General features: G+C 44.3%; 1 protein-coding gene across 3 annotated transcripts in view; it reads right to left on the reverse strand.

Moving 5' to 3' along the window:
* The window catches only part of CDK15 (cyclin dependent kinase 15), a 425,222-nt gene that overhangs the window by 159,680 nt on the left and 240,867 nt on the right, over positions 1 to 24,675 (reverse strand). For all 3 annotated transcript variants that reach the window (XM_073551521.1, XM_073551520.1, XM_073551522.1), the window contains one exon: positions 19,828 to 19,876. In XM_073551521.1, the coding sequence (XP_073407622.1) occupies positions 19,828 to 19,876 (49 nt within the window). The remainder of the gene's footprint in view (positions 1 to 19,827; positions 19,877 to 24,675) is intronic.

Below are 24,675 nucleotides of genomic sequence, written 5' to 3' on the forward strand. Positions count from 1 at the left end.
AGCGCCTCTGTGAGTTAACAGAGTCCGCTTTGCGCACCTCGGGTGAAGTTGAACCCGTGCACATTATACCGCCATATAGCACGTCTGCCATTACTCAGCAGCAGTTATAACACCTTCTGCACGGTGGACCCCGAGTGGCGAACACACTTTATTATTTATTTTATTTAGTGCGTTCCGCCGTTCCTAACACCAACCTTGCCTAATCTCCTGAAACCGCCCTCCTTCTGTTCCCTTCCACCACCCAGGGAAGAGGGGAGCTACATTGCACCGCAGTACACCAACCAGACGAACAAGGCAACATGAACAAGGGCAACTGAAAATACTAGGCATACAAATATTCCATCATAAATAACATAGGAATGCAACGGGGAGTGGAGGATGGGGAAAAAAACAAAGTTAGAGGAGGACAGGGAATTATCACACTTACAAACACAAGCAACAGTCACAGATAAATCCACTAAGCTCCTTCTCATATAACCAACAAACAACAGTCCTCCCAGCCATGCAGCATAAGCTAGCTCTGATGATGTGTTTCAGTCAGGACCCAGATTATGTAGGGGATAGGGGTTGCTAACTGTGCTCAGCTGAGAGCTTAGACTGCCAGAGATCCCAACATGGCCAATTAACCCAAGTACTGGCAAAATAAATTAACACCATTTAAAAAAAAGGTGAAGTGATTCTTTTTAGGCCAGTAGTAGGAGCAATCAGACGCTGTGGTCTTCTGGCTCCTCTCTGTTGCGGTAACCCCATGATAGCCTGCTGCCGCTTCGCTGAGGCAGTGCTGCAAAGCTCCAAGCTTCCGGCTGATGTGTGCGACATGCTGTGAGATAACAAACCAGAGATGGAAGATGAGGAGGAGCAGGAAGGGTGCAGGAACTGGTGTAGGAAGTGGAGGAAACCCTGTTACAAGTAGGGTCAGAAATCCTTGGCATCCATAGCACATGTGTCATGCCAGGGTGGGATTCCGCTCTGGCTTCCACAATGTTCACCTAGTGTGCCGTCAGGGAAATGTAGCATCCCTCGCCATAAGCGTTGTCCATGTGGCAGTCATAAAGTGGACAATTCCAGTAAGTGACTTGGTAAGGGCACAGGTTATATTCCTCGACACGTGCTGGCACAAGGCGGAGACGCCACACTGGGAAAAATAGTGTCGGCTGGGGACCGAATGACCAAGTACCGAGGGACGGCAGCCGCCATGAGTTGGCAGAAATCCTTTGTGTTCACAAGCTTAAATGTCAACATTTCCACGACAAGCAGCCTGAAAATGTGCCCGATTAGCGTTTGGGCCTGTGGGTGGGTGGCTGGGAACTTTCTTTTTCGTTTCAAGGTCTGTGGTACGGAGAGCTGAACGCTGTGCTGGAACAACGATTTGGCAAGCACCTAACATAGGGAAAGATGCAGTTGCCCCACATTCTCGCTTTCTGCGTGTGCCATCATCAGGATTTCCACTTCCCCTTCCTTTATGCATTTCCTAATTGCTAGGTCTCTGGAAATCAAGGTTTTTTTTTTAATAAAAACAAATTGTTCACTTGCAGCAGGCACAGAGGATCTTTTCTAGTTCAAAAGTACCGTGATTTAACACATAGCACGTTAAATTATAAGGATGACAATTTCAATCCAGTACATTTTTTGGAACTTTTTTGGAGTTTAATGCCACAGTAATTTAACACAAAGAACGTTAAACTGAATGGATGACAAATTCAATCCAGTAAAATATTATTGAATTTTTTTTTAGTTTAACACCACTGTAATGTAACTCAAAGTAGGTTAAACTGTAATGATAACAATATAGTCAATTTTTTCACCCCCCTAAAACCAATGTGGTCACATAGCAGCAATATATTTGGCAATGGATTGCAAATCCCTAAGTCATGTCTAGAGGCTGTATTCCGCCACTCTCCCTGCTCCAGCAGCTGTCCCTAGGCTAAATGCAGAATGTTTCACATAGAAACAGCAAAGCACAAGATTAGCCCTTAGGCTAGTTTCACATTTGCGCTTTTGAGTGCAGCGACGGCCTGCGCGCGGCCGCCACTAAGCCCCGCCCCTGCCGCGCCTCCGCCGGTAGCTCCGCCTACCGGCACATGACGCTGCATGCGGCCTGCGTCCCCTATCTTTATCACTGGGGGCGCAGGCCCTGCGCAGTATGCGTTTGGCGGTGCATGCGTCCTTTTCACGGTGCGCCGACCAGCGCCAAACGCAACCTGCTTCAGTTTGGTTGCGCTCGGCGCACCGTGAAAATGACTCATGTGCCGCCAAACGCATACTGCGCACGGCCTGCGCCCCCAGTGATAAAGATAGGGGACGCAGGACGCATGCAGCATCTTGCGCCGGTAGGCGGAGCTACCGGCAAAGGCGCGGCAGGGGGCGGGGCTTAGCGGCGGTCGTGCGCAGGCCGTCGCTGCGCTCAAAAGCGCAAATGTGAAACTAGCCTTAGAAGGGCTTTTAGAATGATGGTTCAGCAAAGTATCATTACTAGAGGACTCTGATTACTAAAACTGAGCACACAGGCCTGGACAACTACTTTCTCTCTCCAATCAGAACTGTCCCTGAGCTGTGCAATCGTGTCAATGAGCCGGTACTTTTCTAATCTCTGATGTGGTAGTGCAGCCAATCATAGTAATGAAACTACCAAGATGGTTACGACATTGCAATAACTGACAGGCAATGCCCGCATTTTTATTAGCTGTGTAACAGTCACCAAGCATGCAGGGTCGGGGATTTGAGCATTAAATCCGAGCACCAGCCAATGCTCAGCGATTGCCAAGAACATCCAAGCACCCAGATACTCGAGTGATATCCGAGTATCACAGAGCACATTCGCTCATTACTGCTGTGCACATGTCCAGTTTTTTCCTCAGATCCAGTGGTCGGAGGAAAAAAACATTTTAAATGTCGTCCGATTTTGATCTAAGCCCGGGGTCACACTGATGATTAAATTGGACGAATGCAATGCGATAAAAAAATCGCATTGCATTCGTCCCAATGTTATTCTATGGGGCAGCTCACATCATGCAATTTTTGATCGTATCCGATCCTCGGACCGAGACAATCGCAGCATGCTGCGATTGTCACCGATTTTCGGATCGGATTCGACAATACAAGTCTATGGGGGCGAGAAAAAATGGGACTAAAAACGGACTAGATGTGTGACTTGTGATAAAATCGCACCCGGTGTCCTTTAGCAAAAGTCGGCAATTCTTCCAATACAGTAAAATCACAGAGACCGGTTAAATAAAGAATGAATAGATCTAGACACATATATATATTATATATATTAAGTTGTATTTATGCTTTTGTATGTTGTAATGCATCTCAGCATGTTTTTAATTCACTAATGTCACTTAGACAGCAGCTGTGGAGGTAGGAGGTACGGAGTGATGTGATTTCCATGTGAACCCGGCACTTCCCCCCACTGTTTGACCCGTTGAAGCGCTCGAGCTGCGCGAAACGGCCGTTGTCAGCCTTTCTAGCACTCCTTATGTCACTCCCCCGACTTGACATGTTCATGATATGTCAATAAATCAGTGAAACTTCCATCTCGATGAGTGCGACCTCTTCTCTTTGCATGGATTCCCAGGATTGACTGTTTCCAGGTCTGGCACCCGAGATTCCCAGCTGCTGGGCTTCTGCATGCCGCACATCATTTGAAGTCACACGGTAACAGCGGTGCCGTCCGCTTTTTATCTTGAGTTTTGTGACATATATATATATTTTATACATGTCATAGAGACACATTAATATATATATTACAAATTCACACAGTTCATCATAGCAGAAAAGCTGCAGAAATATTTGCCGGCTTTTGTATAATTATTCTCCTGCCCGACATGAAATGACACATGGTTTACATATAGTTAACCATTTCATTTCATGTTGTTTTTTTTTTTTTATGTCTATCACTATTAATTAGATGAGGGTTTGTGGGTAAAATTTTGGACTTGTAGGGGTTAATTTTAGGGGTTAATTCGTTGTATGAAATTGCGGGGACTCCCTGCAGCCTCAGTGACGTCAGCAGGAGTCCCTGCAATTTAATACAATGAATTAACCCCTTAAATTAACCCCTACAAGTCCAAAATTTTAACCACAAACCCTCATCTAATTAATAGTGATAGACATAAAAAAAAACATGAAATGAAATGGTTAACTATATGCAAACCATGTGTCATTTCATGTCGGGCAGGAGAATAATTATACAAAAGCCGGCAAATGTTTCTGCAGCTTTTCTGCAATGATGAACTGTATGAATTTGTAATATATATATTAATGTGTCTCTATGACATGTATAAAATATATATATATATATATATGTGTGTCTAGATCTATTCATTCTTTGTGTGGGGAAACCTGTCCTTGGGCTCCATTATATGTCCATTTAGCTACCCAGTGAGAAAATCTCGCCAGATGGATGTCAAACGGATCCTTACATGCGATTAAAATCGCATCAATTACGAAAAATCGCATCAAAAACGGATCAATGGTTAAGATACCTTTGTGCGATTTCGGACCGTTAAAATGGGACCGTTTTTTTAATGGTTGTGTGTGACTCCAGCCTAAGTGTCAGATCAAAATCGGCAATGCAACTCTAAGGCCGGGGTCACACTGGCGAGGAATACGGCGGAGTGAGAGGCGCTAAAAGCACGCATTAGACACGGACTAATGAATCTCTATGGGGTCCCTCGCACCAGCCGTATATTTCTCATCCATATTCTACGGTCCGTGCCAATCGCAGCATGCTGCGATTGTCAGCGTACTACGGCCGTAGTACGCCAATGCAAGTCTATGGGTGCGCAAAAAATACGGATTACACACAGATCACACATGTGACTTGCGAGAAATACGCACCCGGTGTCTTTTAGCAAAGCCGGCAATTCAGTACGCTATACAGTAAACTCACACTGACAGGTTTAATAAAGAAACGAAAGAATAGATATATACACATAGAATACACACATATATATATATGCATTCTATGTGTCTATATCTATTCTTTGGTTTCTGTTAGAAACCCTGTCATAGGGCTCCATTATATGTCCATTTTGCAAGCCTGCGAGAAAATCTCGCTATACGGATGCCATACGGATTACATACGGATGCTTACATGCGCAAAATACGCGACCACACCTTGATTACGGATGACATACGGAGCACTGTTTAGGGGCCATTCATCCGTATTATGCATGTAAAATACTGACCTTATTTTGCGTCGGTTAGTGTGACCCCGGCCTAAGGGTCTGTGGAAAACATTGGACCGCACCAATTTGATATCTGAGTGCAGTTCAATTGTCACTGACTGACAGAATGGAGAAGGTGGATAAACTTTTTTTTTCTACAATTCTGAGAAAAACAGATCCCATTTTGATCAAACTCTGATCAGTGTTTGATTAGCATAATTGGACCATTTTCTCCGATGGAGAGAAAACAGTTGTGTGACCCTAGCCTAAGGGCCCTGTTACATTTAGCGATGCACCAGTGATCCCGACCACAATATGATGCAGTCAGGATCGCTGGTGCATCGCTAAATGGTCGCTAGTGAGCTGCCACACAGGCAGATCTCACCAGCGACATAGCAGCGGTAGGTGGTCTATACTTACCGTCACACGCGGCGAGGGTGACCGTCTTCCGCCTGCGTCAATGGCTTGCTCGTCGGCGCCAGCAGGAAGCCGACGACGAGAAATGGACCAGGCCGATCTCACGCGATCAGCGATAGCCAGCGGGGGAGCCAGTCGGAGGTAAGTATCATATGTAGCGATATCGCTATGTGTAAAGGGCCCTTAGGCTGGAGTCACACTAACCTGCGCAAAATACGGTCAGTATTTTACATGCGTAATACGGATGACAGACCCCTAAATAGTGCTCCGTATGTCATCCGTAATCAAGGTATGGTCGCGTATTTTGCGCATGTCAGCATCCGTATGCAATCCGTATGGCATCCGTATGGCGAGATTTTCTTGCAGGCTTGCAAAATGGACATATAATGGAGCCCTATGACAGGGTTTCTAAAAGACACCTGGGTGCGTATTTCTCGCAAGTCACATGTGTGGTCCGTGTGTAATCCGTATTTTTTGCGCACCCATAGACTTGCATTGGCGTATTACGGGTGTAGTACGCTGACAATCACAGCATGCTGCGAGTGGCACGGAGCGTAGGATACTGAGGAGAAATATACGGCTGGTGCGAGGGACCCCATAGAGAATCATTGGTCCGTGTCTAATGTGTGCTTTTAGCGCCTCTCACTCTCCCGTATTCCTCGCCAGTGTGACTCCAGCCTTAAGACTAAATTCACACGTCCGTGTGACACATCTGTGTGCTGTGGTTTTTTTTAATACAGCACACTGCCCCATATAGTTTCACTGAGCTGTACACACAATAGATTTAAAAATGGGTCCATGTCTTCGGTCCATGAGTCTCAAAGTGTGTCTTATTCACATATATTTTGCAGATTGGCCATTAAAGTCTATGAGGATCTGTGGAACATGAAATTAGGAAAGCAGACTTAGTACTTCAGAGTTCCTACTTTGTATCAAATGAATGAAACTTTGTTAAGAGTCAATAGATAAAAAAGATCAATCAGTCTTCCTGTTTCACTGAATTAAAAAGTGATGAGAAAAAAACTAAAGTAACTGGGATGCAACTAGGATGACACCTGAGAAAAAAATCAGTTCATTTCTCTTGGTTGATAACACTCACACTGATGTTTGAATGTAGCCTTAAGGGCCTGTCACACTAAGCGATATCGCTAGCAATATCGCTATAACGTCACTGGTTTTGTGGCGCAGCAGCAATATTGCTAGCGATATCGCTATGTCTGATACTTACTTCCGACCGGCTCCCCCACTGATTGGACGCGGGCGGGAGGACGTCAGGATCGCCTCATCTGACAGGTAAGTAGCGACCCCTGACCGCTGCTATGTCGCTGGTGAGATCTGCCTGTGTGGCAGCTCATTAGCGACCACTTAGCGATGCACCAGCGATCTTGACCGCGTCATATCGCTGGTCAGGATTGCTGGTGCATCGCTAAGTGTGACAGTACCTTAAGGCTTTTAGTTCAGGTCAGAAACCCACAGTAAGGCCGGTTTCACACATCAGTGGCACCGGTACGTGTAGTGACAGTTTCCTCACGACTGGAGACACTGACACATGTAGGCACATTAAAATGAATTTGTCTCTGCACATGTCAGCGTGTTTTCACAGACACATGGTCCGTGAGAAAAACACGGAGACATGTCAATGTTCGAGGGAGTGCACGGTCTGCAAAAATGCTGTACACGTGCACACGGAGAACAGTTCGCACCGTCCTCAGTGCTCACGGACGGCCGCTGGGGAAGAAGTGCTACTGTTAGCTGCTGTTCCCCTGTGGCTGCTGCTGATCGCGGCTGTCATTCTGCTCTGCCCCCAGCTGTAAGTTTCGTCTGGTTGGTTCATAAATTGAGGGGGACCCTACGTCGGGTTTTCATTCATTCTTTCTCTCCCGCTTGCTGTTGCCGGCAGAGCAGGAGAGAAGAATGACAGCCGCGATCAGCACCAGCCGCCGGGGACAGCCCTTTTACTGTAGCGCTTCTTCCCGGCGCCGTCCGTGGGGTCCTGATGCGGCTCACGTGCAGCACACAGTTGCCACACGTGTGACACAAGGAGGTACCACGTGTCCACATGGACACGGTTTGCTTCGGTACCGGAAAAATTATCTGGACATGTGAGACTGGCCTAAGACGTAACACAGACAGTAAAGCTTTACGTTAGTGTGAATGAGGCTTTAAAGGGGGAAATAACGTGAGCAAACACTGGCTGTTTTTATTCTTTAGCGTGTAAAAATGCTTTTTTGAATAAGATGTAATCCCTGTCTGCACTTGTGTCTTTATGTGGTCTTTTATCATTAATTAATTAAATAAACCAAATTATTTTTATAGAGAAGACAGAATTGATCTCTCTCTCACAGTGTTTTTATTTTTTAAGGTTATTGGGACACTCTCCGCATGGGCATTTTGTATGGAGAATCGTCTTGTTGAGGCACTGCCTATGGACCACTATGTATAGAAGGACTCTCTGGCTGGGACATGATGTATGATGGCATTCTTTCACTGCTTATTCTAGCAGGATCAGACTGGCCATATGGCAATTCTAGCAAATGTCAGCTGTGCTAGTCCAGCAGTGGGCCGCATTGTCCACAGCAATTACAACAGTATCTGTGTCCAGATACCCTATATAGAAGAGAGGGGGAGGAGGGAGGAAATACAGTCAAACACAAGCATACTGCTGCAAGTTTTCCTGAAGTGACAGTTACAATATTCTGTAGAACTTTGTGAGCACCAACAGAAATCTGGACAATCCTTTAAGTCACTGAGTATCTCGCCATACACATTAGATGGCTGTTGGCTGAACGATGGTTCAGCTGGCAGCAATCTTGGCCAGCTCTCCCATACACAAGCACACTCAACCGAATGTCTGACAACGGCTTATCCCTGGAAGAAGAAAAGGATAGGAAGTCCAAAATTGGACATGCCAGATCCTCAAACCCCCCGACAATCAATAGACTGAGGCCCCCATACAGATTAGACTGTTGGCCAATCCAGTTGTTATTCTAATGTATTTGTCTCAATGTAAGGAGATGGACATACTGTCCACGTTCCCACTTGAGACACGCATATTGTTGCAATGTATAATGTGTATTGTGACATCCATTATTAGTGATAGTGTTGCGTTCTGCCCAACAGTAGGGAGAGTTAGGGTTAACGGATGGGACTAGCCCAGAGTGAGATGGGCTGAAGTGCAGGAGACAGACAGTTTCCTGTCAGGAAGACAGACAGGGCAGAGCTTGAAGCTAGAGCAGACCTTTGTTCTGAGTACTCAGCAAGGCCACATGAGTTGGGTGTCCCCAACATGAGTGGAGACCAAAGCAGTGGATAGCGTGTTCCCGAGAGAAGTGACTGAAGGACAGGAGTGATTTACTGAAGACTGGTCCTGGGACAGGATGCTTAGCAGTATCTCCCCGAGTTCACAAGACAGGATGGAGCAGAGAATGTCAGACGAACAGAGTGCCCTGGGTGGGAGATCCAAGGTGACAGCAAGCAGAGAAGCTAAATACCGGCCATAGTCCCTAAGGGAAAAACATGGGGAACTGTGGGTTGAAGTGAAGGATGCTCTCTTACTGGACTGTAATACAGTGCTTGGTTATGGTGAAGACAAAGGAACTTAGGGCAGAAACAAGTAAGCTTGGAAGAAGTAGAGAGACTGTGTGTGAACATGCTCTGTATTGTAAAGAAAACATTTGTGAAGTTATGCACCAGCTATCTATAGTATATTGTTCCCACCAAATTAATGTCAAGTAAAAGACTGTTTATTTTTGAGTGGTGGTTTTCCTCGTTGAACTGTTTAACAACCAGTCCTTGCTAGCCGAAGTCACCGGCATCACAAGGCCTGCAATGTCGTAGTGCCACCATGGATGAAGCCCACACAGCCAGGCAGGACCTCCATCTTCATGTATTGTGCCGGGGCGCAAAAGACGAGTACCTCACCCACAGCTACCGCCCCACACCACATTACACCAAAATGGCTGTTCTTGGTGAATTATTTCTAATTTCCATAGTTTACAATACAATTAGCACATATTACACATTTATTAAACATCTATCAGTTAAAAACAAATATATAGCACTAATTGTGGAATGTTTACATTTAATAGGATGTGAAAACATTTTGCCTTGATGATGCAGACATGGAGATATTTTTTCTTGCATGCCTTCTGAAGGTTTCCTCACACTAAATTGATAATGAATTCAGCAAATTCTCACACAGAGCAAATGACGCAGTCATGTGAGATCTTTCAGTGCTGCTGTTTTCTGCTCTTGTTAGACACAAGTTTGTCGTCTAGTTGCCTTTGACAGTCCCAGTTGGGGCTTCCTTTTAAGAGGGAGACCCCTCCCTCGCTGCCATCTGTTCAAGTGTTTCATGCTCAGGCTCACATATTGTAGTGTGTAGCGTGAGGGATGGGGCACATATTTTTACGGCTCACTGGCTGAGGGAGGCCTGCAGGTGCCATCGTCTGTGTTGTGTCAGGTGATGGGGTGAGAAAGAAGCTAAGAGAGACAGGTGTGTGTATGAATGGCCGAGTATCATCTTCTTGACAATGTGGACACAACATCACAATGGTGATTTCCAATGCAGGGACTTTGTTTTAATCAATGTCTTCTACATTGTCTAACTCTTATGGTGGAAAGATGATCTATGTGGTAAAAAATGTGAAGAACAGTCACATCTGTTAGCTGAATGTTAAGTGAGAGCTCCAATTTATTCCAGTAAATTCCAGTACTACAAAACCATAAGCCTTTTTTTTCAGTGTTTTAAATGGAAGCTCCAGTACAAGAAAAAAACAGAGCCAGTTCATCCACATTTATCAATGCCCACATCATTTCTGGTGCATTCTACTAAAGAATAGTGTTTAATCTGCTGTGTGAATTTTTTTTTACCATGTGCAGCTGGTCTCAACCATTTGTGCCATGCACATCATTTTGTAAAAAACAAGTAAAAACTTATTTGATGCTTTGCCTCAGAGTTAGGCCTCATTTAGACGTCCGTCAGTCACATACGTGTTCTGTGTTTTTCACAGGTATTATTATACATTTATATAGCGCCATTTATTCCATGGCGCTTTACATGTGAAAAGGGAAAATATAGACAAGTACAATAAACATGTGTAAGACAAGGGACACACAAGTACAGAAGGAGAGAGGACCCTGCCCGCGAGGGCTCACAGTCTATAGGGATGGGTGAGGATATACTAGGAGAGGGTAGAATTGGTTGTGCGGTGGTTCAGTAGACTGAGGATCATTGCAGGCTATAGGCTTGTCAGAACAGGTGGGTCTTCAGGTTCTTCTTGAAGGTTTCTGTTGTTGGTGAGAGTCTGATGTGTTGCGGCAGAGAGTTCCAGAGTATGGGGGAGGCAAGGGAGAAGTCTTGTATGCGGTTGTGGGAAGAAGAGATGAGAGGGGAGTAGAGAGGGAGATCTTGAGAGGATCGAAGGTTGCGTGCGGGTAGGTACCGGGAGACCATGTCACAGATGTATGGAGGAGACAGGTTGTGGATGGCTTTGTATGTCATGGTTAGGGTTTAGAACTGGAGCCTCTGGGCAATAGGTAGCCAGTGAAGGGCCTGGCATAGGGGGAAGGCTGGGGAATAGCAGGAAGACAGGTGGATTAGTCGGGCAGCAGAGTGTAGGATGGACTGGAGTGGTGCCAGAGTGCTGGATGGGAGGCCAGAGAGTAGGAGGTTGCAGTAGTCGAGGCGGGAGATAAGGACGTGCACTAGTGTTTTTGTGGTTTCATGGTTGAGGAATGCGCGGATCCGGGAAATATTTTTGAGTTTGAGGTGGCAGGAGGAGGCAAGGGCATGGATATGTGGTTTGAAAGAGAGGGCAGAGTCGAGGATCACTCCAAGGCACCGAGCGTGCGGGACTGGGGAAATCGAGCAGCCACGGACATTGATGGATAGGTCTGGTGGAGGGGTAGAGTGAGATGGGGGAAAGATGATGAATTCTGTTTTGTCCATGTTCAGTTTGAGAAAACAAGCAGAAAAGAAGGCTGAAATAGCAGACAGACATTGTGGAATTTTGGTCAGTAAGGAGGTGAGGTCAGGTCCACATAGGTAGATCTGTATGTCATCGGCGTAGAGGTGATACTGCAAGCCGTGGGAGTCTATGAGCTGTCCCAGGCCGAAGGTGTAGATGGAGAAGAGTAGGGGTCCTAGGACTGAGCCTTGAGGAACACTGACAGACAGGGGGCGAGGTGAGGAGGTGGTGTGTGAGAGGGAGACACTAAATGTTCGGTCTGTTAGGTATGATGAAATCCAGGATAGGGCCAAGTCTGTGATGCCAAGAGATGAGAGAATCTGTAGCAGGAGGGAATGGTCCATGGTGTCAAAGGCAGAAGACAGGTCCAGGAGAAGTAGGACAGACTAGTGTCTCTTGCTCTTTGCAGTTAGTAGGTCGTTAGTGACTTTACTTAGGGCAGTTTCAGTTGAGTGATGCTGTCAGAAGCCAGATTGTAACTGGTCAATGAGGGAACAGGAGGAGATGTTGGAGGACAGTTCAAGATATACATGCTGTTCCAGTAGTTTTGAGGCGTAAGGGAGAAGAGATATCGGGCGATAGTTAGACACAGAGGATGGGTCAAGGGAGGGCTTTTTGAGGATGGGTGTGATTGAGGCATGTTTGAAGGATGAGGGAAAGACACCATTTGCAAGTGAAAGGTTGAAGAAGTGTGTTAGAGTTGGGATGAAGACTGTGGCAAAGTTAGTGATAAGGTGGGACGGTAGCGGGTCAAGTGCGCAAGTGGTACGGTGTGATCTTGACAGGAATGTGGAGAGCAGATCTTCTGTCATGGTTGAGAAGCTGGTTTTGGAAGAACAGAGCTGCGCAGATAAGAGGGGCATTGGGAGCTGCGGGCCAAAGCTTTCTCTGATCGTATCGATCTTCTGCTTAAAGAAGGAGGCAACGTCTTCAGCAGAAATGAGAGGAGAGGTAGGAGGTGCTGTGGGATGGAGTAGAGAATTGAAAGTGTTGAAAAGCTGTTTAGGGTTGTGAGACAGGGAGGATATGAGAGATGCAAAGTAAGTTTGTTTTGCGGCAGAGAGTGTGTACTTGAAGCTGGCAAGGGACTGCTTTTATGCGTTGAAGTGCTCGGTAGAACGGGTTCTCTTCCATCTCCGCTCAGTGGCCCTGGAAACCCATCTCAGTTCTTTGGTCAGGCTGGTCAGCCAGGGCTGCCTGTTGATTGTACGAGTTTTGCTCTGCATGGGGGAGGCGGCCGAATCAAGTGTTGCTGTTATTGTGGTCTTATAAAAAGTGGCAGCAGCATCTGTGTCATGAAGGGAAGCTGTCACGCTCGCACCTTGGCTGAATGGTGCGAGCCGTGGGTTTGTGGCCCCACTGTGCCACAAACCAGACTACCCTGGAAGGGGCGTGACTACTACAGCTACCTCGGTCTTCACTGGAGCCTCTGATGGTGAGGTCAGGCTTGTGCGGCAGATAGCTGTCGGGTGCCACTCCAGGGTGGTGTCTGGCTGTGGCTGCTGGTCCCACCCGGGGACAAGTCACTTGGACAGGTGTGACTAACAGGCAGGCTGAGACACTGGGCAAGCAGGCACGGCTTGGTACACTGGCAGCCAGGCACGGCTTGGAGACACTGGGCAAGCGGGCACGGCTTGGAGACACCGGGCAAGCGGGCACGGCTTGGAGACACCGGGCAAGCGGGCATGGCTTGGAGACACCGGGCAAGCGGGCACGGCTTGGAGACACTGGGCAAGCGGGCACGGCTTGGAGACACTGAGCAAGCGGGCACGGCTTGGAGACACTGGGCAAGCGGGAGTGGTATATGAGAGAACAGGTTTGGACCTGTTCACACAGGAGGTGCAGGTAGGCAGAGCAGCAGGAGTGCGGTGTAGGCAGAGCGGCAGGAGTGCGGAGTAGGCAGAGCGGCAGGAGTGCGGAGTAGGCAGAGCGGCTAGGGAGCCGTGCAGACAGAGCGGCTAGGGAGCCGTGCAGACAGAGCGGCTAGGGAGCCGTGCAGACAGAGCGGCTAGGGAGCCGTGCAGACAGAGCGGCTAGGGAGCCGTGCAGACAGAGCGGCTAGGGTGCAGATGCACAGATAGGGAGGACACAAGGAAAGACACGGCAGAGAAGGAACCACAGACAAGGAGACTGACAGACAGAGGTAAAACTAAGTTCAGACAGCGACTCCGGGACAAAGACACAAGGACCAGGATATTTTGCCTCCTGGCAGGCGGACAGAGTAAAGACAAGGTACTGGGAACAAGACTCAAGGGCCAGGATATTCTGCCTCCTGGCAGGCGGACAAGGTACAAAGCGAGACAGAGTATTCCTACAGAGAAGGAGATACACAGAACAGGGCCTGGCTTCCTCAGCAGCAAGATACTAACTCAGTATAGACATTGCACAGGCAAAGGTCAGTGGGGGTGGCGAAACTAAATAGTCAAGGCCTCTAGGTGATTGGTAAGGGACATGTTACACAGGTGCACCCTGACTGCATAAGAACCAGAGAGTTCAGGCGCCCCCCCCCCCCTATACACACAGTCAGGAAACATGGAGAGCAAGCAGGAAAACAAGAGGCATAGCACATGGAGCTCAGGGCGGGCAACAGACGGATTTCACAGCATGGCTTGAAGCAGAAAGTAAGTTGGTGTGCGGGGGATGGGAGGCCATGCAGTGATGCCAGCAGAGTTGTTACAGAAGCTATGTCTGTGAGAGGAAGAAGGGACTGTAAATTGAGGTGTTTGAGATTTCTGCAAGGGTGAGCGAGTTTGTGGAGTGGGGGTTGCGCAGTAGGAGAGGAGTGGGAAGAGAGTGTCAGTAGGTTGTGGTCAGACAGGGGGAGGGGTGAGTTAGTGAGAATAGTGAGGGAACAGAGATAGGTGAAGATAAGGTCCAGCGTGTGACCATCTTTGTGAGTGGCCGCAGAGGACAATTGAGTGAGGCCAAAGGAGGCAGTGAGCGATAAACGTTTAGAGGCAGCTGAGGTGGAAGTGTCAATGGGGATGTTGAAATCACCCATGGTGATGGTGGGGATGTCAGCAGAGAGGAAATGGAGTAGCCAGGTGGTGAAGTGGTCAAGAAAGGTGGAGATGGCTAGTTCTGGGGGGTGGTAGATGACAGCCAGTTGGAGGTAGAACATATACCCATTGTGCCTATTCACATATCTGTTTTTTTCCACACCAAGTCATACAGTCATGTCTGTTTTTGATCTGAGTCTGAGACAAAAAATTACAAATAAGAGTCTATGAAAAATCACTAACAGCGCACATCGCCATCCGCATGCAGTCTATGTGTTTTCTATGTTGGAATAATGCTTATTATTGTATAGATTGCATAAACTACTATTTACTACTGTTTATAGTGAATGGGTTTTTCTCTCCAGGAATAGTGTTATATTGCAAATAATATGTTCCTAAAAAATAAGCAGGAAGTTCCTGCTCCCTGTTTGTAGCTGTAGCACATTTTACTTTCACCTTGCAAGCTAACAGAGAAGATGTGAAGACCCTAAGCTGTAAGAAATACCAGTTGTAAGCTGTGTTATCTTTGTTCCTGAATACATATATATTTACAGTTGAACGGCTGGACAGTACAGAGATTAATCTGCTGCCAACAGTCTGATTAAAGGCAACCTGTCAGCAGGTTTCCCCAATATAAACTAAAAGCACCACCTGTAAGTCCGCTTACACAGCAGTCCACCAAAATGAATATAAACCCCCCACTCACCCACATATCAAAGAAAGTACTTTAAATATTGTAATTCTCCTGTGCTGTATGGTAATCTCAACGACCCAGTCGAATGAGAGTTGCTGGTATGTGCTCGGCACCTCCTTTCTCCCTGCAATAGCCATCCTTCATGCTTTGACGCACATGGATGATATCTCTATTGTGACCCATCCAGGGCTGCAAATCTCTAACCTGTGCAGTTAAAGCACAGACCTGTGAAAGCCACGGTTCGCTATACCCTGCTGAAGGAGAAAATGACCCGGAAGTAAAGTCAGCACATGTGCACTACAGGACTTTGCGCTGTCTCAGGAGGAAGGCCTGCCACTGAGGGGTGAAAGGAGGTGCCAAGCACAGACCAAGAGCAACCATCGGAGCAGATCGCAATGATTAGTGTACTGCAGTGGCGATTTATAGCAACCATTTTCCTTAATCTGCAAGGGAGTATGATGCTTATACACATTTGGTGGACTGCTCTATAAGGCCAAGTGGACACGTTCAGTATTTGGGGAGTTTTTTACCTCAGTATTTGTAAGCCAAAACCAACTAGGAGTGGGTAACAATGCAAAAGTGGTGACATGTTTCTATTATACTTTTGCTCTGACTGTGCCACTCCTGGTTTTGGTTTACAGATGCTGAGGTAAAATTGAATACAGCCTTGCAGTTACTGATTTTTTTCATTTTTGATGTTGAAAGATTTTGTTCAAAAACATCTAACAAGCAAATCTCCCTTATCTGAAACTATATACATTCTCTTAAGCAACATTAACCATAAAATGTTTTGGGGCACGAGAAATTTATATAATTATTTCAGCAAAGGTACTACTTTCATCAAGAATTCCTATATGCTTAAATGGGAAACTGACCTAGAAGATCAATTTTCTCCAGAGAGTCCAGACCAATGGGAAAATGCTCTTAAACTCTTCTACACCTCCAACATCTCCATGCACCTCCACAAATACTGTTACAAAATATTTGTCAGGTGGTATTTTACCCCAATTAGGTTAGCCTACATAAGTCCGGACTCTCTTGTGTTGGAGAAACTGTGGTCTCCTAGGCAGCTTTCTCCTCGTTTTCTGAAGCTGTCCAAAAATTAAGAATTTACGGGATCAAGTTTCTTCCTTAATTAATAAACTACTCAATAGAAAATTATTAATCACCCCTCAGATGGCCCTGCTTTCAATTGATATGGATTATATAGACCCTTCAGGGCAGTTTCACACGTCAGTGTCTCCGGTACGTGTAGTGACAGTTTTCTCACGTACCGGAGACACTGACACACGTAGACACATTCTCATGAATGTGTCTATGCAGATGTCAGCGTGTTTTCACGGACCGTGTGTCCGTGTGCAAAACACGCTGACATGTCCGTTTTTGTGCGACAGCACTGATCACACGGACCCATACAAGTCAATGGGTCCGTGTAAACATGTACCGCACACGGATGCTGTCCGTGTGCTGTCTGTGTGCGAATTTGCATGCGTTTTACCCGCGGTAGGAGTGCGGAAATGTTGTGGAAATTTCCGCAGCATTTCTGCAACATGGGTACATAGCCTAAAGCATCCTGAGAATTCATATGAGGGATTGCTTATCATCCAAGGAAGGGGGCTCGCTCACAATTTTGCCTAGCTTCCATGAATAAAAATTGGTAAGAATGGTATTTAAACATTTGCAAAGAGCAACATCTCCCAACAATATAAGAGCAATTTGGTGATGAACAATGTTTTTTACAGAATTAGGCCGGGGTCACACTGGCGATTAAATCGGACAAATGCAATGCGATAAAAAATCGCATTGCATTCGTCCCAATGTTATTCTATGGGGCAGCTCTCATTATGCGATTTTTGATCGGATCCGATCCTCGGACCGAGACAATCGCAGCATGCTGCGATTGTCACCGATTTTCGGATCGGATTCGACAATACAAATCTATGGGGGCGAGAAAAAATGGGACTAAAAACGGACCCGATATGTGAGTTGCGAAAAAATCGCACCCGGTGTCCTTTAGCAAAAGCCGGGAATTCTTCCAATACAGTAAAATCACAGAGACCGGTTAAATAAAGAATGAATAGATCTAGACACATATATATATTTATATATATATATATTTTATACATGTCATAGAGACACATTAATATATATATTACAAATTCACACAGTTCATCATAGCAGAAAAGCCGCAGAAACATTTGCCGGCTTTTGTATAATTATTCTCCTGCCCGACATGAAATGACACATGGTTTACATATAGTTAACCATTTCATTTCATGTTTTTTTTTGTTATGTCTATCACTATTAATTAGATGAGGTTTTGTGGGTAAAATTTTGGACTTGTAGGGGTTAATTTAAGGTTTTAATTCGTTGTATGAAATTACGGGGACTCCCTGCAGCCTCAGTGACGTCAGCAGGAGTCCCTGCAATTTATTACAATGAATTAACCCCTTAAATTAACCCCTACAAGTCCCAAATTTTACCCACAAACACTCATCTAATTAATAGTGATAGACATAACAAAAAAAACATGAAATTAAATGGTTAACTATATGTAAACCATGTGTCATTTCACGTCGGGCAGGAGAATTATTATACAAAAGCCGGCAAATGTTTCTGCGGCTTTTCTGCTATGATGAACTGTATGAATTTGTAATATATTTATTAATGTGTCTCTATGACATGTATAAAATATATATATATATATATGTGTGTGTCTAGATCTATTCATTCTTTGTGTGGGGAAACCTGTCATTGGGCTCCATTATATGTCCATTTAGCTACCCAGCGAGAAAATCTCGCCAGACGGATGTCAAACAGATCCTTACATGCAATTAAAATCGCATCAATTAAGAAAAATCGCATCAAAAATGGATCACTGGTTAAGATACCTTTGTGCGATTTCGGACCGTTAAAATGGGACCATTTTTTTAATGGTTGTGTGTGACTCCAGCCTTAGGGAGTACAATGTTACAAGGAAAAAGTGATACAAGTGGTTCAGTGAACAATACATTGAAATTTTGGGCTCATGGTTATGAAACTCTCGAGATCACTCACACATTATGTTTTATGATAATAGTAAATTTAGGTTGAAATGTTTTGAATTTATTTACTAACACTATCAGAAACTTGACAAAAATGTCTAAAAACTTGCAATTTTCAAACTGTAAATGATTACCCGTTCACACGTTCAGTATTTGATCTGTATTTTACATCAGTATTTGTAAGAAAGTATAACAGAAACCCGTCACAACTTCTGGATTTATCACCCACTCCTGGTTTTGGCTTACAAATACTGAGGTAAAATACTGACCAGATACTGAATGTGCCCTAATCCAGACAGTCAGACCACAAAAAATAGTAAATAAATAACATTTATGTCATGTCTGCTTTACATCAGCACTATCTGTAAAATGATCTTTTATATTGTTAGACTACTAGAATCTTAAAAATTGTAGCAGCATTTTTCATTATTTCAACAAATTTTGAAAACTTATTTTTTTAGGGACATATTCTGTTTAGTAGTGACTTTGGGGAACATTTATACTGGAAAACCCACCAAAATGATACCACTTTAAAAACATAGTCAAAACGGCTGTCAAGCAATTTATTAACCCTTTAGCTGCCTTTCAGGAATTAGTGCCAAGTGGCATGACAGGAAAGAAAAATGTTATTTTTTCCACCTAAATGTTGCTAACTTCTATAGTGAGCAGATAATGCCATTATTTGGCCATGAATCGCCATGGCAATCATCAGGACCAAACAATCATAATGTCAGGAAGCCAAAGGGGGGAAAGAGGAAGCCTTCACACTCTTTTAACCACCTAGATGCCATAGTCATTTTTGACAGCAGCATCTAGGGGGTTAAACGACTATGGCTGATACCAACACCGATATGACTGATGCAGCAAAGAGACAGCTATAGTGTCCAGCTGATAGCTGCTGCATTTTCATCCATTGGGGAATGCTATTCACTTCTATCTCAGGTCAGTTTTAAGTCGCTAACTAAGGGGTTAGGAACGTATGGTAAATCCTCGAAAAGCAGGTAGTCAATATAAGGCTGGGTCCCACGATATGATAATGACACTCCTGCGAGAGTGAGCCGAGTATCAGTGCTCTGTGCTCCGATCCTCTCGCATGTCAGGATCGGAGCACAGCTGTGGAGGAGATGGAGAAAGTAATTATTCGAGTGCGGTGCGATGTTTCACACGCACCCATAGAGTTATACGGGTGGGTGCTATCCCAATTCAGCATGCAATCGCCTCATGCTGCGGATTTCTTTCCTGTCCGATCTCGATACGATCTAAGCAGGAAAAAAATACGCCATTGAGAACAGAAGCAGAGGAGTAAAGTGGCACAAATGCAATTTTAAATCGGATTGCATTCTCCGATTTAATTGCAAGTGGGAGAGAGCCCTAAGTCTAAATATATTAGAGAAGACTATAGCAGAGAATTTCCTACTGTATGAGCATTGGAGTTACACAGATGCTTGCAGCAGAAGTAATCCTGCTATCTGCCTTTACATATTTAATAGTTTTGCTTTTTCATGCATATGGTAATTAAATACCTTGGCTTACCTTTCCCAGACACTTCCAAATGATTGCTTCCCACTTAATGTGAGCCATTCTAAAAACACAAGAGAAATAGAGATATGAAAATCAATTGAAGTAACACAAATAATTTAATTAGATATATTTATGGATCCTTTAAGAGAACTTTTTAGCAGGGTTTTTACATCTTAAGCTAATGACATGTATATAAAGGTACTTAATGATGTTTTGTTGTTCTAGAAAAATCTATATAGTTAATTGTAGCTAATGAGTCAAAAGCGCAGTGGGGTTGGACATTGCACTCACGGTTCTCCTGCCTTTCTCCTTATTCCTCATCCGCTGCCTCCTGTCTCTAGGTCACTCATGCTTCAGGGACCGGTCAGTAATAGACAGGAGGCAGGTGCGGGGAAATGGCAGAGGACTTCTCTAAAACGTGAAACTGATTTCTTCAAGAAAATATTGACACTAAGCTAATTGGACTTTTCAATTAAAAGATGGACTCAAAATCAACTCCCCACCCTACCCTTAACCTCCTGCTAGTTTTTAGAAAATACTTTCTTCAAGCAGTGGTACAGGAAAAATTCTACCTCAATGTTCAATTGCATGCACCAAAGTCTCCACTGCTTGGCTACAAGCAAAGGCCTTATGGCAGGGTCCCTTCCTCCCCTGACCTAAACCCTATTAAGAACTTGTGGGCCCCTCTTACACGGGAGATTTATGGTGAAGGAAAACAGTCACCTCTCTGCTCAATTCTTAACAATTCTCTAGATTTTTTGTTACATGCAGATTTTGCTGCAGATTTGAACATAATTTAACCCAATGCATTACAAATGGAGAAAATGCATAACAGATTGATTCACTACAAGCAGAGAGGATTTTCAAGTTTTCAAAACCCAATGCAGATATATTGTGCTATAAATTATCTCAGATTTGCAGGGCAGGGACCATAGTTCTGTATTGCATAGTACAGTTCTGTAAAGTATTGCTACTTTTTCCAATAAATAAAGCCCTTACAACTACTGAAATCAATAAGACACAGTTTACATTGCCATTTTTTGGCAATATTTCAGGGTTTTAGTAGCAAGATTATCACAAACTATAGAAATATATTTTACTGCCACAAAACCTTGAGAGCATACTGACTGATTCTATTATGTATGTCAATAGGGTCCGCCAGTATTCATTAGTGTCCTTAGATCTAGCAAAACTGTCATGGCTCTGCTATCAGCTGGATTTATCCAAGCCCCCCCCCCCCGTTAAGTACTTCCTATACACTATGAGTTTAAAAAAATAAATAGAATAAAATATCAAACATGGTCATGAATAAGTAAATGCCATTTTATTTTGTCTTTGCTTATACTCTACTACTTTGCATTTCACTTGAAGCTCAGACTGGAGCCCTTGAATTGTTTCTCTGTTCCCCCAAACTAAAATATTAATATTATTTTATATAGAACTGCAGACAAATACTGATGTGCTGTTATTTAATATTGCCATGGGGTCTGGTGGTAGATGGTATCTTTAAGGAGCTACAAGCTTGTGGGAAAAATTCCTTCTCTCTTTCTAATCTTTTGCCTCCTTGATGTTTGCAGATTGTTTTATTAACAAGTGCCGCATTCAATACAAAGTATTGCCCAAAAGTGAATTGAAGCAACTGGAAAACTATCAAAGCAGTGGAAAGCATACATAATTCATAGAGACCCTCTAATCTCTTCAGGGTAGAAAGAAATCAAAACAATTTGAATACAATGCGCTGAAAGTGACCTGATCGTTGTATGGGATCATGAATACTTCTATATATTCTCTCCATGAGACACATCAGAACAACTAGAAGTGATGTAAAGAGCAGGCAGGTGGTAAAGTTTAGCATAAAGAGGTACCTTGAGAGCTTGATCAGCTACTTCTTCCTTCAGATAACACATGGGGATGCAATGTGCAAGGAAATACAAGATGAGGATGTCTCCGAATGATTACCAAATAGTGTTGGTGCACAGTTCTGGTCGATTATCAAATAGTGTTGGTGCACGGTTCTGGTCGATTATTAAATAGTGTTGGTGCACGGTTCTGGTCGATTATTAAATAGTGTTGGTGCACGGTTCTGGTCGATCTCATGACTGATTGAGCAATGTTTCGTTGTGGGAGGCTTCAATTGTGTTCACATCATGTTTGAGCCCATATTTGAGACGCTGTAAGGGGTTTCTCTCTGAAACCCTGAAAAATGGGATTTGTACACAACCCCCAACGGAGACCCAACGGATCCATTCAATATAAAGGCTCAATGAGATATCAGTGATTTTTCATCAGTGTTTGTATGCCAAAACCTGGAGTGTTTCCAAAACACAAAACTGGTGTCAATCTTTCAAATATAGTTTCTCTCTGTATATTCCACTCCTGGTTTTGGCATATAAACTCTGATGAAAAATCAATGAGGTCTGAATTTGCCCTAATGCAGTCACTTTGTACTCTGTATAGCCTCCATTCTGGAGATATCAATCTTTTATATGTTATATTCACACATCCATGTGAAATCTCCATGTGTTTTGACCAATTTTTTTTATTGAATGACACATGGACCCTTAGAGTGTCATGGATCTATTCTCACCTTGGTGAAAATCATGGATCAGAGTGTGAGATCCAAGAGACTAAGGTCATGTCCTATTCTCATTGGATTTTGAGGATCAGAATAGGACATAGTTAATGGGCTCTGTGTGCCATCTCATAAAAATATTGGACAGTACACCAAAACCTCACACGAATGTGGGAAAGTAGCATTAGGCAGACACAAGAGCATGGCAGACCGCACTTTTGTGTTTCTCTTAAACAGACTGACGGACTGCACAGTGTTTCTGTTCGTATCATTATAGTGTATGGCTTCATCAGCGGTTCAGTCCCAAACTCTTCATCAGGGGCTTCCCTCTCGGGTCCAGGAAGGAGTCTCAAATGTAGGGTCAAACATAATGTGAAACCAGTGTAAGCAATATAGGAGTACTTCAAGTACTTTCGATATATATTTTAAATGGGAGAGAAGACAAGTCTAACTGTTGAATAAACGCCTTAGACATATAACTTCTCAGAGCTGCAGAATATGTTAACCCAAGCGAAATTAGTTGGCAGTAGGATCAATACACAGACATACAGTATTTGAACATTTTACTGCTGCATAAGGAATAACTTATAATTTGTAAATGGCCCAAACATATTTTATATTTAATTTTCATTGGAGAGGGAGAGTTTCTTGAAAAATATTTCTTGCACGGCCAAGTTCAGGAGAGAACAACGGTCTATAACTTTCTCACAGATATTGTTATGGTTGTGAGAACGTTTTATATTACTGTCTTGGTATGTGTTTATTCATTATGTTTTAATATTTGCAACTTCTTTGAAGACTTCCAGAGGCGTAAATGTGGGGACTACATTTTTCTTTCATATTAGTTTTCATAATTTTTCCCTTGCTCCTTTTGTGCAAGGGAAAGACAGCACGGCAGCTCAGTGGTTAGCACTGCAGCCTTGCAGCGTTGGGGTCCTGGGTACAAATCCCATCAAGGACAACATCTACTAGGAGTTTGCATGTTCTCCCCATGATTGTTTGGGTTTCCTCTGATTTCCTTCCGAATGCCAACGACAAACTAATAGGGAATTTAGATTGTGAGCCCCAATGGGGACAGTGATGACAGTGCTGTAGAAATTAATGGCTCCATATAAGCAAGTAGAATAAGTGAATAGGGCACAATGCTGATACAGAGTCAGACTGGGGGTTGCTTGTGCAAACAAGAGGAAGCAATCCTGACACCCCATCTCCATCTGGTCACATGCTCCTCCATGATCACCCATTTTCTGGAGGACAGGAGAGCTGTGCAGTCTGCAAGGAAGGCAGCACTAACACCTTAAACTGTCAGCCTCTTTGACATATTATTTTTGCATGAATCGACCATCTTGTTTCACTAAGCATGTGTCTAGTTCGGAATCACTATAATAAACCTTAAAAATCCGTTTACATGGACCAACCAGCTGCACAATACAATACAACCGCCATTTAAATGCCTGTTTACACAGAAAGGCCAAAGTAAACAATGTGCACTTAAGGGCCCATTACACATAGCGATATCGCTAGCAATATCGCTGTAACGTCACTGGTTTTGTGACGTAGCAGCGATATCGCTACATGTTATACTTACCTCCGACCGGCTCCCCCGCTGATTATCGCTGATCGCGCGAGAATGTCCTAAACCATTTCTCATCGGGTGCTTCCTGCTGAGCTTCCTGTGGCACCGACGAGCGACGCGTGGACGCTGGCGGGAGGACGTCAGCAGCGCCATTTAACTTTTTTGGCTGGAATTGAGATCGGACACCATGTCACGTTTGGAAAGCACCTGATGTACCAAAACAGTGGAAACCCCCCACAAATGACACCATTTTGGAAACTAGATCCCCCCAAGGAACTTATCTAAATGTTTGGTGAGAACTTTGAACCCACAAGGGCTTCACAGAAGTTTATAACGTACAGCCGTACAATTATAAAATCATATTTTTTCCACAAAAATGATCTTTTCACCCTCAATTCTTACTTTCCCGAGGGTAACAGGACCCTAAAAGTTATTGTGCAATTTGTCCTGAGTACGCTGATACCCCATTTGTGGGGGTAAACCACTATTTGGGTGCATGGCAGAGCTCGGAAGGGAAGCAGCGCCATTTGACTTTTTTGGCTGGAATTGAGATCGGAAACCAGGTCGCGTTTGGAAAGCTCCTGATGTACCTAAACAGTGGAATCCCCCCACAAGTGACCCCATTTTGGAAACTAGACCCCCTAAGGAACTTATCTAGATGTGTGGTGAGCACTTTGAACTCCCCCAGTGCTTCACAGACATTTATAGCGAC

The sequence above is a fragment of the Dendrobates tinctorius genome, unplaced genomic scaffold (genome assembly GCF_039654945.1).
Source record: "Dendrobates tinctorius isolate UK_male_01 unplaced genomic scaffold, ASM3965494v1 ptg000177l, whole genome shotgun sequence".
Taxonomy (NCBI): Eukaryota; Metazoa; Chordata; class Amphibia; order Anura; family Dendrobatidae; genus Dendrobates; species Dendrobates tinctorius.